The sequence below is a fragment of the Geotrypetes seraphini genome, chromosome 3, assembly GCF_902459505.1.
Source record: "Geotrypetes seraphini chromosome 3, aGeoSer1.1, whole genome shotgun sequence".
Lineage (NCBI taxonomy): Eukaryota > Metazoa > Chordata > Amphibia > Gymnophiona > Dermophiidae > Geotrypetes > Geotrypetes seraphini.
This window is the reverse complement of record NC_047086.1, coordinates 364,911,805-364,926,550: the sequence shown is the minus strand read 5'-3', so window position 1 is coordinate 364,926,550 and position 14,746 is coordinate 364,911,805. Positions and strand designations below refer to the sequence as shown.

Below are 14,746 nucleotides of genomic sequence, written 5' to 3'. Positions count from 1 at the left end.
TTTACAAAATCCTGAGTGATGTAGAACAGGCAAAAGTGAATTGATTTTACTTTCAAACATTACAAAGACTAGGGTACACTCAAGTTACATGGAAATACTTTTAAAACAAATAGAAAATATTTTTCCGCTGAACAATCTTTGGAATTCGTTGTAAAAGTATGTTGTAACAGCGGTTAGCTTAGCTGGGTTTAGAAGTTCCAGAGGAAAAGTTCATAGTCTGCTGTTGAGACACACATGGGGGAAGCCACTCCTTGCCCTGGAATTAATAGCTTATAATGTTGCTACTATTTGGGTTTCTATCAAGTACTTGTGTCCATGATTGGCCACTGTTGAAAACAGGATGGCTACTATGTTCTTAATAAGCAATTATCCTTGACCAAGGTTACTGCATGCCTCTGGATTTAGCCAGATGTATTAATGGATTGAGCTTAGAGCTGTTTGCCAGGTTAGGCAGTATATCAAATGTACAATAACAGTGCAAAGCTCCTGGCCAAGAGTCTTTCAAGACTTTCAGTCATAGAGTATGATGCAGTTCAGATGACATCATAAAAGCCAGCACAGTAGACTGAAATAAAGTCTGTGATAGACCGGATATATTATGGATAACCCCCTCAAATAGCATAACAGTAATATGTGATGGATAATATATGACAAACCAATAACAATATATAAAATAAATCAGGGTAAAATACCTTACCACATGAAACAACAAACAAGGACAACATCACACAATATAAAAGAGTTTAGGGACAAAACAACTCCATAAGCTTAAAAAAAAACAAACAACACACACATACTCATTTTAAGTCCTTTCTTCAATTTATTATATGAACCCTCAGTACATAAAAAGGCCAGGAGAGAATTCCAAAGCATTGTTGAGACACACATGTGGGAAGACTAAAATGGTTAGGGCTCTTCAGCTTGGAAAAGAGATGGCTGAGGGGAGATATGATTGAAGTCTACATAATCCTGAGTGCAGTAGAAAAGGTACAAGTCAATCAATTTTTCACTTCATCACAAATTACAAAGGCTAGGGAACACTCAATGAAGTTACAGGGAAATACTTTTAAAACCAATAGGAGGAAATTTGTTTTCACTCAGAGAATAGTTAAGCTCTGGAACGCATTGCCAGAGTTTGTGGTTTTAAGAAAGGTTTGGACAAGTTCCTGGAGGAAAAGTCCATTGTTTTTGAGAAAGACATGGGGGAAGCCACTGCTTGCTATTCCTTGTTTTTTGGCCAGGTACTAGTGACCTGGATTGGCCACCGTGAGAACAGGCTACTGGGCTTGATGGACCATTGGTCTGACCCAGTAAGGCTATTCTTATGTTCTTATGAAAAAGAAAGCCATCAATTTCAGATTTGTCTGTAAAGGGGAAGATAAAACAGTGAATTATATTCTATTACCTCACAGAATATCCATATGAAAGTAGGATAAGATGGTCAGTCAAATACAGTATTTTCATGGTTTCACATGTTTGTGCTGCAGAGGTTCCCCATGGGGACAGCTGCGGAGATCAAAAACTTTACTGGCTAAGTCTGCTTCTAGGAGGTTGGCTACTTTTCAGTGCTCCCACCTTGACAGCCTGCATTCACAGATTGGGGCTCAGGGACTGTTCCCTTGCAAGCATTGCTCACCCCAGGTTTGTCTACTACTACTACAGTGTTTCTTAACTTCAACCCAAGTACCCCCTAAGCCTAACCAATACCAACTGAGAACCTCTGCCCAAGCTCCACCCCAAATCTGCCCCTGACCCCCCCCACCCCACCCCATAATAATAGTACTAATTGTAACGCAATTTCTTCCATCCATTTTTCATATACACAATATAATCTTATCCACTATAATAAAACCCATAGCACGTATGCGCACTTCAATCTCTGTGCGTCCGTGCTTTGTGATCAGTGCGTCTGTGCCGCACATGCGCAGTGCCTTCCTCAGCTAATTTCCTGCCCCAATCTCTGACGCTGGCTGACTTTCTGCCTTCTGACTATGCTGCCGCTGCCAGGATGCCTCTTCTTCTCACTCCCAGACCAGCAGCGGCCATGGTTTCATCAAGCAGCCACGGGGCATTTGCTAGGCTGGCCCACTTCGATAATGCAAGGCGGGCCAGCCTAGCAAAAGCCCCGAGGCTGCCTGGGCTAGCAGATGCTGGACAGGGAGAGCAGGGAAGGGAAAGGGGGTACTACTGGACAGGGGGGAGGTAAAAGTAAGGGAGAAGGACTACTGCTGGGCAAGGGGAGCAGGGAAGGGGTGCTGCTGGACACGGGGGAGGTAAAAGGAAGGGAGAAGGACTACTGCTGGACAGGAGGAGCAGGGAAGGGGTGCTGCTGGACAGGGGGAGGTAAAAGGAAGGGAGAAGGGCTACTGCTGGACAGGGAGAGCAAGGAAGGGGTGCTGCTGGACAGGGGGGAGAGACAGAAAGAAAGAAAGGCAGACAGCAGGGAGGGAGAGAGACAAAAAGACATACAGACAGGGGGCCAGGGAGAGACAGAAAGAAAGAAAGAAAGGGGGCAGGGAGAGAAAAAGAAATACAGAAAGGGGGCAGGGAGAAAGAAAGAAATGCCTAAGTCTACACATCTACTCTAGCAACCATTAATGTAACGGGCTAAAAAACTAGTTAATATATAATGGTAACCACAAAATTTAAAAAAACAAACAAACCACAAAGCACACTGTACTGAGAGAAAATGTTAATTATCATTTATATTCGGGATTTTTTAAAGAGGTCAAGGCAGATGACTTCAAAATATGCAATCAGTAACAACTATAGAAAAATAGACAAATATAAAGCAAAATATAGACAGCAGATATAAATTCACAAAAATTACACATTTTGATCACTAAATTGAAAATAAAATTATTTTTCCTACCTTTGTTGTCTGGTGATTTCATGAGTCTCTGGTTGCATTTCCTTCTGACTGCATCCATTATTTCTTTCTTTCTGCCTCCTGCATGTTTCCTCTCCTCTGGACAGACACCATTCTCTTCCCCAACCAACATCTCTCTCTCTCCATGAGCCAACTTTTCTTCCACTCTCTTCCACCCCTATTGGCAATATGTCTCCCCCTCTCTCACTGTCCATCTGTCTTGAGAGATCCGGTATCTCTCCCCCCCCCCCCCCCACTACTGCCACATCCAATATTTCTCCCTCTCTCATCGGATCATATGCAGCATTTTTCACCACTGCCTATCAGCCCCATGCCTATTTCTCCTTCTATCATCCCTCTCCAGTACAATGCCACATTTATCCCTCCATCACAATGTTCAACATTCCTCCTCCTTGCATCCCCTTCAATCTGTCCCTCTGTTCCTTCTCCACCACCATATCCAACATTTCTCCTCTCATCCTTCTCTCTATGCCCACTTTACCTCTTTCTTCCTTTCCCTCTCACTCATACACTGAAGTCCAACAATTCTCCCTTTCTATTCCCTTTCTCCTGTTCCAACTTAGTGTCCCCTTCCTCCTTCCCTTCTGTGTTGAGTTTGTGCCCCCTCCTTCTCCCTGCCTTCCAACATTAAGTTGCATGTCAGGAATCCCTGCCTACCCCACCCGCACCCCCCTCTCCCAAAACCAACCTGACTCATCCACAGAAGCAAATCCCTGCCTGCTCCGCCCGCACCCCCCACTTGAAGCTGACCTGACCCATCCACAGAAGCCGATCCCTGCCTGCCCCCCCCCTCCCAAAGCAAACCTGTCCACAGAAGTTGATCTCTACCTGCTTCACCTGCCCACATCCCCCCCTCTCCTGAAGCCAACCCATCCACAGAAGCCGATCCCTGCCTGCCTGCCCACCTGCACCCATCTCCCCTGACCCTGTTACTTTGTTGGAGCCAGAGTCACTCCATTCTCCCCCAGGGACAGCTCGTGTAGTGATTCACACGCTGCACGTGTCTGGCCCACAAGTCTTCCCTCTGAAGTAAATTCTGACTTTGGAGAGAAGGTTTCGGGTCAGCTACGCAGCGGAGTGCTGCTTAGGGAGAAGTAACATAGTAGATGACAGCAGATAAAGACCCGAATGGTCCATCCAGTCTGCTTGGCACCAACTAATAGGGTCGGCTTTGGGGGTGGGGGGTAGTGTGGTGGGTGGGCAGACTGCCAGGGAACCTCAGCAGTGGCTTCAGCAGTAGGGGGCAGGCAGGTAGGGATCCCCGTAGGTTTGAGTGCAAGCTGTATGGCTCCATGGTGATGTATCCAGGATTGGGGCCAACTGTGTTTTTCCACCTGTTCGCATGTGCGGCATTGCCGGGTGAGGTGAAGGTCTCCAGCTGGAGCATGAGGCCCGAGAGGCAGTCAGAAGACCGTCAGTCCAAGTTCCAAGGCTTGTTGAGGCAGAGGATCTTGTAAGCTGTTTCAGCTTCTATCTTGCAGCTCCCTGCACACAGCATGGCACTATGAGTAACAGGCTAACAACCTGTGAGATTGATTGGGGGAATCTCCAAATTGGGATTTTAAGTAGTTTGTGAGTTAGCCCTAGGTTTCCCCCCCCAAAAAAAACCAAAATTAAAATCACCATGTTTTAGAGGTTGTTGCAGTTTCCTTGGGCAGTTTTATTAGTAAAATTGCTTACACAGCGGCCATCTTAGATTTTCCAGATCTGAATTTAAAGTTTCTTTCTGCCTCTACAAGCTTTGTTATTTAAAGAAAACATATCAGATGGACTCTTCAGGGCAAGATACTTTGGATTCATGTCCCATTTATAGCAGATAGCTGCCAGATGAGCATCAATGTTACAAGTGCTGCGCGTTGCGTGATGGTGGTGAAGTGGCGTAATCTTTATCCCCCGCTGCTGCTCAGTCCATCTGAGGCCAGTCCAAGAAGATGAAAATGGGCCCAGGGTCATCGCAGCCTCAATTCTGCATCTAAAGCCCGCAAATCCTCCAAGAGCTCCAAGGACTCACAGGAGGTGGCTGTCCCTCAGGATCAGGGTTCCACCCCTCCGAGTTTATTAACGTTCTCCTTTAGGTTTATCTAGCCAATAAAAATTTGCCAAATCTGCCTACAAATGGTGTCTCTGTTGACATTGGGGAATCCTCCTTCCCAAGACATGGGTTTCTAGCTGAGGGGCCATGCGCAGCTGAGTGATGATCTGCTGACAGACTATTCAGATGATCCTGATGATGTGACCATGCCTTTGACTACTCAGGCCTGTAACTTTCGAGTTTGTCGTGTTCAAGGTTGTTCTTCTTTAGCAAAAGATGTACCACTGCCCTTTTTAATGCTGTTAGTAGTTGCCCATTAATGCCATTAATAGGGAAACTGGAAAATGAGTAATTTTCTGGCTGTAGTTACATTACATTAACTTCCATTCGGCCTTAACCTTGCAGTTCTATGCGGATAACAATAAGAAAATCAAATGGTAATTTCTATGGAATTACAAGTTAAATAAAATTAAAAACATAATAGAATTACAAGTTAAAATAAAAGAATATAATAGAAACAATCAAAACTTAACATTTTTCCTAAATAACAATGGTTTTAATTTCTTTAAAAAAAAACCTTTATAATCTGGTGTGGTAAAATTCTAATAACAGATTCCTCCAATGTTGCTGCCTGAAATGTCAATAAGCCTTCTAGCATCTTCAGTCTTCTTTTCTCTTTAATGAAGGAATAATAAAAATGATTTTGAACTCTTTGATTTTTCTGTCCCAACCTTTTATTAAGCCACAGTAGAAGTGTCTACTGTGGCGCAGAGCGCTAAATGCACTGACGCTGCTCCAATGCTCTTAGAATTCCTATGAGTGTTGGAGCATATAGCACCCAAGGCCACAATAGAAACGTCTATGGTGGCTTAGCAAAAGAGGGCCTATAACTTTTAGCACATGGGGAAACCTTGTGTAAGGGCATGCTAAGGCCATTTTCTATTGGAATTAATTATCCTATCAATCCAGTTATTAAAATCTAGGTTGGTCTTATACCAAGTTACCTTTTAGATCATTTTGAACTAGTAGAAAATAGATGTTCTTCATGAAACATAACCTTATTTTTTTCCCCTCAATAAAAGGTTGTGTATACAAAATTTTCTTAATAGAACCCTATCCTTTTAGGCAGGACTTTGGAACAAAAGTTTTAGTGGTTTGATTTTTAAAATTCTTCTTCTTATCAGGCCTTTAGAAGATTGTTAAAAACTTATCTGTTTGATAAATATGTATAATCTAGATAAGTTAATAATTTCTGGAAAAACAACATGAAGGAAGGGGAGGGCAGGCTTAATAAATAATATGAAGGGAAGGAAGGGGCTGGAGAAACAGCATGAAGAGAGGGGAACTGGAGAAACAACATGGATGAAAGGAGAGAGGGAGGGAGAAACAGCATGGAGGAAAAAAATATAGATAGAGGGAGTGAGGGATGGAGAAAAAGCATGGAGGGGTTGAGGGCTGGAGAAGCATTATGGAAAGGAGAGATGGCTGGAGAAAAGAGCATGGAGTTAGGATAGTGTTGGATGGGAGAGACAGAAACAGCAGGAGAGGAGGTTGGAATAGGGATACCAGATTTTTGCTGGGAAAAAAAAGGATGCGTGTTCCCGCCCTGTTCTACCCAAAGCCCTGCCTGGTTCTGCTCCCCAGCCGAACCTTGTCTCTTTGGGGCCGCACCTGGAGGACATATGCACATGTGATACGATGACTATCTCATGTAAGCACGCATGTGTGTAACGTCACTGCATCACATCCACGCATGCAGATGCCCTTCAGACTAGAGTTGCCATATTTTCCTTTGGGAAAATTTGGACCCCTAGCCCCACCTCCAGGCCTGCCTAGTTCCACCCATCCCCGTCCTAATCCTGCCCCCCACTGCCTGCTCTTGTCGGGCAGGAAGGAAGTTCGCACATGCGAAGATGCTGTATGATGTCATCCGTGATGGCTGTGCATGCACGGACTTCCTCCCTGTCTGACACAGCTTTTCAAAACCCGGACAAAGTGCCAGCTTTTGAAAAACTGTCCGGGGGAATCCGGACATCTGGTAACCTTACTCTAGACAGGGCCCTGATCTTAATGCTTTTCAAAATCCAGACAAAGTGAGGGGTTTTGAAAAGCCATCCAGATTCCTGGACAGTCCTCTAAAAAGAGGACATTTCTGGGTAAATCCAGACGTCTGGTAACTTTAGGTTGTAAGGAGAGAGAGAAGCACCCATAGGGGAGGAGGGTTGGAGGAAGGGAGAGAAGCACTAAAAGGGTACAGAGGATGGGAAGGGGGACCTAGGAAACGGGTGATGTGGGAGGGGTCTAATCCTCTTTTTTTTGCCTTCATAAATATGGTTAACTCTAATCTTTTCCCCATTAAAAAAAGGTCAAATAATTCAACAGACACTTAATATCATAAAACATTTTTTATAAAACAATATTATACAACCTAAAAAAAAGGAAGATTTAAGAACAGCAGCGAGCGAAAGCGTCCTTTAAAGAACACCCTCCCGATCTGCCTCTATCCCGCCCCCTTCGTAACGCCACCAGACAGCGTTCTCAACCATTGGTCGATCCAGGCAAAGTCGACCAACGGCTGAGAACGCTGTCCGGTGGCGTCACGAAGGGGGCGGGATAGAGCCAGATCGGGAGGGTGTTCCTTAAACTAAGGCCGCGGGAGTGGACCTGAAGTGCAGGTCCCAGGAGGTTCCGGACCCGGCCGGCTGTGCACCCCCCCCAGGGCGTGCACCCGGGGCGGTTCGTCCCGCCCTTGCTACACCACTGTTTAAGAATAGCACCCGCTCCAGCTCAAGTGTAAGACGAGAGACAAACTTTCCCGTGACAGAGCTAAGACAGACAGACATAGCAGTAGTCACGTGATTCATAATGGGAGGGGCTGAAGCGTTACTGATCACATGATTAAGGCGCTGGGAGGTTGGGCTGGGGGTAGGCGGGGCAGATATTTCTTAGAGGTGTTCGTCTTGGGGGGTAGCAGAGGCGGTAGCGGCGCTTGTGTTTCAGGGACCTCCCGCTCGGTTGGCTTGTTCTCAGATCACCATGGCGACGCACGGCGGCGGTGGAGCGGCGGCAGCAGCAGCAGCAGCAGGAGGAGGGAGAGCTTACGAGTTGTTGGTGCTGGGCGCCTCGGGCTTCACAGGACAGTTCGTGGTGCAGGAGCTGGCACGGGTGGCAGCTGGCGATGATTTTCGTACCTCGGGCCTTCGCTGGGCCGTGGCGGGTAGAAACCGGTCGAAGCTGGAAGAAGTGCTGCGGAAGGCCGCCGAGGCGCTGGGTGAGTGGGACGCCTCGCCACTGAAAGGGCCGAACAACAGTGTTTGAAAGGCTACTTTAATTATGGGGGGGGAGGGGGGGTGTTCTTTTTGTTTAAAAAAAGATCAAGACTGTGAATGTTTCAGTGTTCCTCAGTTTGAGTGTATTTACCTGAGGCACCTAGGTGTGATAATGCCCCTTCCTTACGCAATAGGTCTAGGCATATGTACAATATTTATCATTTATTTTTTTCTCTCTGTGACTTTTGTCTGCTAGTCCACACAACTCTCTAGTCACAGTGTCATACTTTAGGAAGCAGGTGAAAGTTCAAAGTTCAGCTCTTCTCTCAGGCGTTTAAAGGAAGAAGTAATGAACTTGCACACCTTTTAGAGAACTCCGTTTCTCAGATCAGCTGCTCTTAGCTGTACCCTTCTCCACTGTCAATTCCAGACGTTGTTCATTTTATCTGGCTGCCCCTATGCTTGGAAAAAAATTACCTGAGTTTGTCCACCACACCTCTTCCCTTCCTTTGTTTAAAAGCAAACTGAAAACCCACTTTTTTGATATAGCCTTCGATCCATAACCGTGCTCCCCACTGCCCTAGCCAGCAGATTACCTATTCCCCCTAACTTGCACGGTACGTGTCTGTAAGTGGCCTTTTGGGTTGAGGATGGGCTGGGGAGGGCTTCAATGGCTGGGAGAGTGTGGATGGGCTGGAGTGAGCTTTGACGGAGACTTCAGCAGTTGGAGCCCAAGCACAGTACTAGGTAGAGCTTTGGATTCTTGCCCAGAAATAGCTAAGAAGAAGAAGAAGAAAAAAAAAAATTTAAATTGAATCAGATTGGGCAGACTGGATGGACCAGTTGCGTTATCTGCTGTCATCTACTATGTTACTATGTTTTTAACTGTATTTCTAGTGCAATAGGTGAGACATTCTAATCTAGACAGTAGGGTTATTTCCATATAGCGGCGTCCTGCTGCAGAAGGAATCGACTCCAGATTTTTCACTCTGCCTCTGTTATTCACTGGGCTCTCTAGCTTCACTTTCAGTTTTTCCTTATGCATGTGTGCCTGTAGAAGTGTGTGTTCTGCTCTCCCCATCTTATTATTTTTAATTCAGTGTAATTTTGTCCTCTTTTTCGGGTAATTTAGTGCTTGGAGAGAATTTGAAGCTCTGCCTGTTTGAGAATTTACAGACTTTAGTCTGTAGCTGACAGGCTGATCCCACTGGGTACCTGTTTGCCAGTCTGCATAGTTTTCTCTAGAGCTCAGGGCCGTCCCTGAGGTGGTATCACCTACTGTTAATCAGGGGTCGAGTGCAGGCTTTTAGGCATCCTTAGGAGGCTTGGTGGTGTCTCACAGGGTGCTGGCTGTGTCGTTGTGCTTCTACCGGCTCCAGTATGCATTCATTGGTCTGCAGAGTGGAGGTGTAGTCAGACATAGGAGTCTGTCAGCCTGAAGATCAGCTTTACAGAGCCTTTTCCAACATTGTGGCTGTGAATTTTCTCATCCAGCTACTGTGAGAGAGAGCTGAAATCAGGGTACAGCACAGATCCTGTCAGGCCACAGTGAGTAAGTACATAGGCTGACAGCCTGTGAGAGGAATCGGGGAAGGTTTAAAAAGGGGGGTTTTGAGTGTTTCTGAATGTTCCTCTAGGTTCCCCCTCCTGAAAAAACTAAAATAGCAATTTTTAGAGTGTGGAAAGTGTGAAAACGTTGCAATTTTGGCACAAATTCTTTGATGGCAGCCATCTTGGATTTTTAGCAATCTTTTTCAAAAGCATCCTGCTTCAAAACTACAAATGTTGCCTAGAAACCTGCTGGGATGAAATCCTTGGGCTCTCCTCAAGTGAATTCTTGCCAGGATTGCACATATTAGCATTTTTAGAGCGTTTTTGCCCCATGTGGCATGGGGAGGGGGCACAGCTTAGCCTCTTCCTTGCTGAAACAGATAACCAAATGCTCAGCTAGCCTGGTGGGCAGCCTTCATGACTTTCGGGACTTGGCATGGGTGGTAACTCCATCCACCAAGCTGCAGATCCTTCGCAGCCTAAGAAACGCAAATTTTAGTCACCTTAGGGTGACTGCCCCAGGAGCTTGACACCTTTTCTGAATTTTTGAAATTTTTGGTGTTCTGAAGCTCAGAACCAGTGTTCTCCCCCTGTGCAGTCCCTATCCACCTCCACATGTCTTCAATTCACCCTGCCTCTATGCTTACATTGCCTGACCCTGATCTGGGGGATAATTATGTGGATGACTTGCTTGCTGACCCTTTATTTGCAGGTGCAGTGCTCCTGGGGCTGGAGATCAGGGACTGTGTGCTGGATCTGTGGATCCCTCTGGGGGTTTTTGGAGCCTGAAAATGCTCTCATGATCCTGCATTGACATGTATTTGAGTCTGCAGCTTTGCTGGGCCTTATTTCTGAATCTTTGCAGGAGTTAATTTTGGTCACTCGGCCGGCTCCACTTCTTCCTGGCTTTGTGGTGTGTGCTTGCAGTCTGCTACCTTCCCCTGGCACCCTGATATGTGTGTCTGACCCGTGTTATCAGCAGAATCTTCTGAGGTTTGGTAATGATAGCTGAGAATTGCATTCTTGAGTTGTTGGCTGGAAACTGAATCCTTATCAGTGATTAAGGCATTTGGGCTAGATTCACAAAGCAAACTGATTGTGTACCGATTGGTTTGCGACCCCTTTATGACCAAATTTCCCTCCGGCCTAATTCAACCAAATTTCCCTACGGCCTGATTCACTTACCTCTCCTATGATCTGCTTCCAATCTGTTCATGCAAATGAGGGGAAATGCATACAAAGGAGACAGGAACGCGATTCACCAAATAAATTTTGTGCTGGCTGATCAACACAAGAAGCGATTGCTGGGGACCAGTTGAAAACATCTTTCCGACTCTCCAGCTTCATAGAAGTCCTGTTCTGCCCTGATCTGTCTCTTTCCTGCTCTCCTCGAATGTTGCCCTGCTCTGCCCTGATATCTCCTGCCTGCTCTTCTGTCTCTCTCCTTTCCCGCACTGCAAGCCCGTGGTTTTAACCCACAGATTTAAAGCAGGTTAAAACCATGGGTTCGCTGATCTACGAAAGTAAAAAAAAAAAAAAAAAGTTAAAGCAAAAAAAACACACAAACTTGTGGCTCACAGGGGTCTTGACACATGCACAGACCATCTACAAATTGCGCATGCGCAGGATCGCACAGTAGCGATCTGTGTAAGCCAGATGAGGGTGTTCCTCCGAGTGCCCTCATTCAAATGTTTTCATGCTGTGAATTTATCAGGACTGAGAAGATCGACCACAGATTGCCCAGGAAAAACAGGTTAGTGAATCTAGCCCTTTGTTCAGAAAGAACATCTGCTCTGATTGCTGTTATCGGTATACAAAAGTTCAGTTGCTAGACAAATCCCTTGTCCAGCAACACAACTTTTGCATACTGATAACAGCAAGTAGATGACTTGTTTTTATAATATCTGTTGTTTGTTCATTCTGTAATCATATATTTTGAAATATGCAACATCCTTACATTCTGGGAACATGTACCATCTTGTGGCCATACTATGTGTTTATAAAGGGAGACCCACTTACTTAATGAGGCTCTTGGTAATTCATCTATGGAGGGAACATGTTCCCTGCCTAGAAGACCCTCCTGTGGGAGAGAGCGCCTCGTCTGGCCATAAGGGGCTACCTGGTCTGAGAGGCGAAGGATGCTTTTACTAATAAAGGCCATAGCTGGTTTTTTAAAAGAAACTAGTGTGTGATTTCTATTCTACAATAGAGACAGTAGGTAAAAACTGGTTTATCCTGGCTTCTTGTGATAGTTACAGCTAGGCAAAACAACCAGGTTCCTTTGATCTTCCCAAACATAATGTCCTCCTCCAATGATCTTTCTCTTCTGACGGTGTGACCAAAATAAGAAGGTCATAACTTCATCATTTGGGCTTCGAGTAACATAGCCCAAGCTAATACCACAGCGGCTGGCACTAATAACTGTGTTTCGGCTTTGCAAAAGGGGGTAATTTGTGCCATCATAAGATTTTGGGATGACTGCTAAATATAATATTTTTGCTACAAGTCATGGTAAATCACCATGCGATTAACATTGGAGATACAACAAAGTGCTTAGCAGCTAGAGCAACCTTGCAACGTCTACTTGAATGCCAGAGTCTTGCGCCTAAAGATCTTTTTGACTTTTGCAATAAAAATATTAATGGAGTTAAATTTGCTTTCATCAGCAAAGAGTGAATAAAACAAGAAAACATTGCAAGAGGAAAGATTCCAGCATGGCCATACTCTAGCAGGAACAAGAGAAAATCATCATTTTTTTGCCAATCAGTGAAATGACAGTTCAGGTTGGGTTTTAAATCATGCAGCATAATTTTTAGCCAAGATTAGTGACAATGATGAAAAAGGAATTCTAGTTGTAGACCTTTAGCAGGGCAATACGAGGTCTGACAAGTTTGCCAATCAGGTGGAGAAAGCTTCAGCAAAAGCTAGACAAATGCTGGGTTGCATCAGAAGGAGCTTTATCAGCCGAAAGCCTGAAGTCATACTACTGTTATACAGATCCATGGTGAGATCTCACTTGGAGTACTGTGTCCAGTTTTGGAGGCCACATTATCAAAAAAATGTGAAGAGAATGGAGTCGATCAAGAGAATGGCCACTAGGATGATCTCAGGACTTAAAGATATCACATATGAAGAATGTCTGACCAGACTGCGCCTATATTCTCTCGAGGAGTGCAGAGAAAGAGGGGACATGATAGAAACATTCAAATACATCACGGGTCGCATTGAAGTGGAGGAAGAATTATTTTTTCTTATGGATCCCAAGGCAACAAGAGGGCATCCGCTAAAACTTAAGGGGGGAAGATTTCATGGTGACACCAGGAAATACTTCACCGAACGTGTGATTGATCGATGGAATAAACTTCCACGCCAGGTGGTCGAGGCTAGTAGCGTACTCGACTTCAAAAGTCGATGGGACAAACAGGTGGGGGTGCTATAGAGTTATGCATAAAAGATTGGTACACCAGGGAGGGAGGGTTCTTGAGTGGGCAGATTTGTTGGGCCGCCAGCCCTCTTCTGCCATCATATTCTATGTTTCTATACTAAAAAAAGTGCTACATACCTCATTGATGAATATCACAGTTGCCTTCGAAATAGTCGACTCCCGAAATTCGCAGGGGTTATGTTCCTAGAGCACCCGCGAATTGTGAAAAACCGCAAATATTGCATGTGGTAAAAAAAAAGTCTTTAAATGCCTATTTGTATAGTGTAAAATACAGTAAAATGTATGGGTACTCACCAATAATGAATGATATTGATTGAAGATGATGATGAATTAGCTTTGAAGTACGATGAAGGTATGTAATGAAGATAATGATTGCATAGCAAATGGCATCTTAAGGCGTTAAGAAGAAGAAAACAAAAAACACAACTCTGAAACACTTGAGAAAGCTACACGTGGTAAACTGTTATGGTGGTGGAATACATCTTGGATTGGCTACTTCCAAACCTCCCGATTGGCTACTTCCAAACCTTTATATGGAAATTTAGCTGAATTTATGTTAATATTTTTTACAAATTAAGCATTAAAATTGTATATTGCCAAGAAAAATTATTTAAATTTCCATGAAAAATTATTAGATAAGGTTCTAAGGAAAAATCTGCAAACGACAGGTTGTAAACTCTGAACCGTGACTTTGCGGGGGGTATACGGTACTCCCCTTCTATACACTGATGTCAGCGCTTAGTCCAGCCTTCAAAGGAATTTTGGAACTCCTTTTTCTGGGATGCCCATCAGAGCTGTTGTCATATTTCTACTACTATTATTTCTATAGCGCTACCAGACGCACGCAGCGCTGCATAGAGTCACAAAGAGTAAGAAAAAAGTTTTCCTTTCAATATTTCCTTTATCTTTGGGTAAAGAAAAAAAGTAATTGGGAGCCAAATCAGGTGTTCCAGAACAGTTGTTTGTTCTCTGGCTGAAAAGTCTTTAGCAGACAGTGCCATGTGAGCTGGTGCATTGTCATGATGCAAGAGCTATGAGTTGGCAAAAAGTTCAGGTCATTTTCGTCTAACTTTTTCAAGCAGCCTTTTCAGCACTTCCAAATAATAAACTTGGTTAACTGTTTGACCAGTTGGTACAAATTCATAATGAACAATTCCTTAGAGGCAGGAGTTAACCCTCCATGCTGTTCCTTCTTTCCTTCTGAAAGTTTTCTCCAATTTCCATATCAACTAGGTTTGTCTGCCTGCTTTTCAACCAACAGGGTCGGATAAGATATTATAGAAACTGGATGTGTGAAGAGTCTTACTTCACTATTTAGACAGAGCCAATGATTTTTGTCTTTCTGACTATGTTTTTTGCTAACTAGTCCAAGCATGGTAAGCCAGCATCCAAGGCCTCTATTGCCAGATGGATTTGCGTGCCCATTTTGTCAACATACATCACCTTTGGAAAGTAGCTGCCGTTTTTTCTCTCAAGGCACACTCAACCAGGAGTGTCGCAGCTTCATGTGCCAAGTCTTGGGCAGTCCCTCCAGCTGAAATTTGTAGAGCGGCTACTTG

At 44.5% G+C, this 14,746-nt stretch overlaps 1 protein-coding gene across 2 annotated transcripts in view; it reads left to right on the top strand.

Annotated features, from left to right (window-relative positions):
• Nucleotides 1-7,582: 7,582 nt before the first annotated feature.
• SCCPDH (saccharopine dehydrogenase (putative)) overlaps nucleotides 7,583-14,746 on the top strand; it is a 130,060-nt gene continuing 122,896 nt past the window's right edge. The window contains exon 1 of one of the 2 annotated variants that reach the window (XM_033939547.1): nucleotides 7,583-8,193. In XM_033939547.1, coding sequence (XP_033795438.1) covers nucleotides 7,959-8,193 — 235 coding nt within the window. In that variant the 5' untranslated portion in view covers nucleotides 7,583-7,958. The remainder of the gene's footprint in view (nucleotides 8,194-14,746) is intronic. The other variant, XM_033939548.1, reaches the window with a different exon arrangement.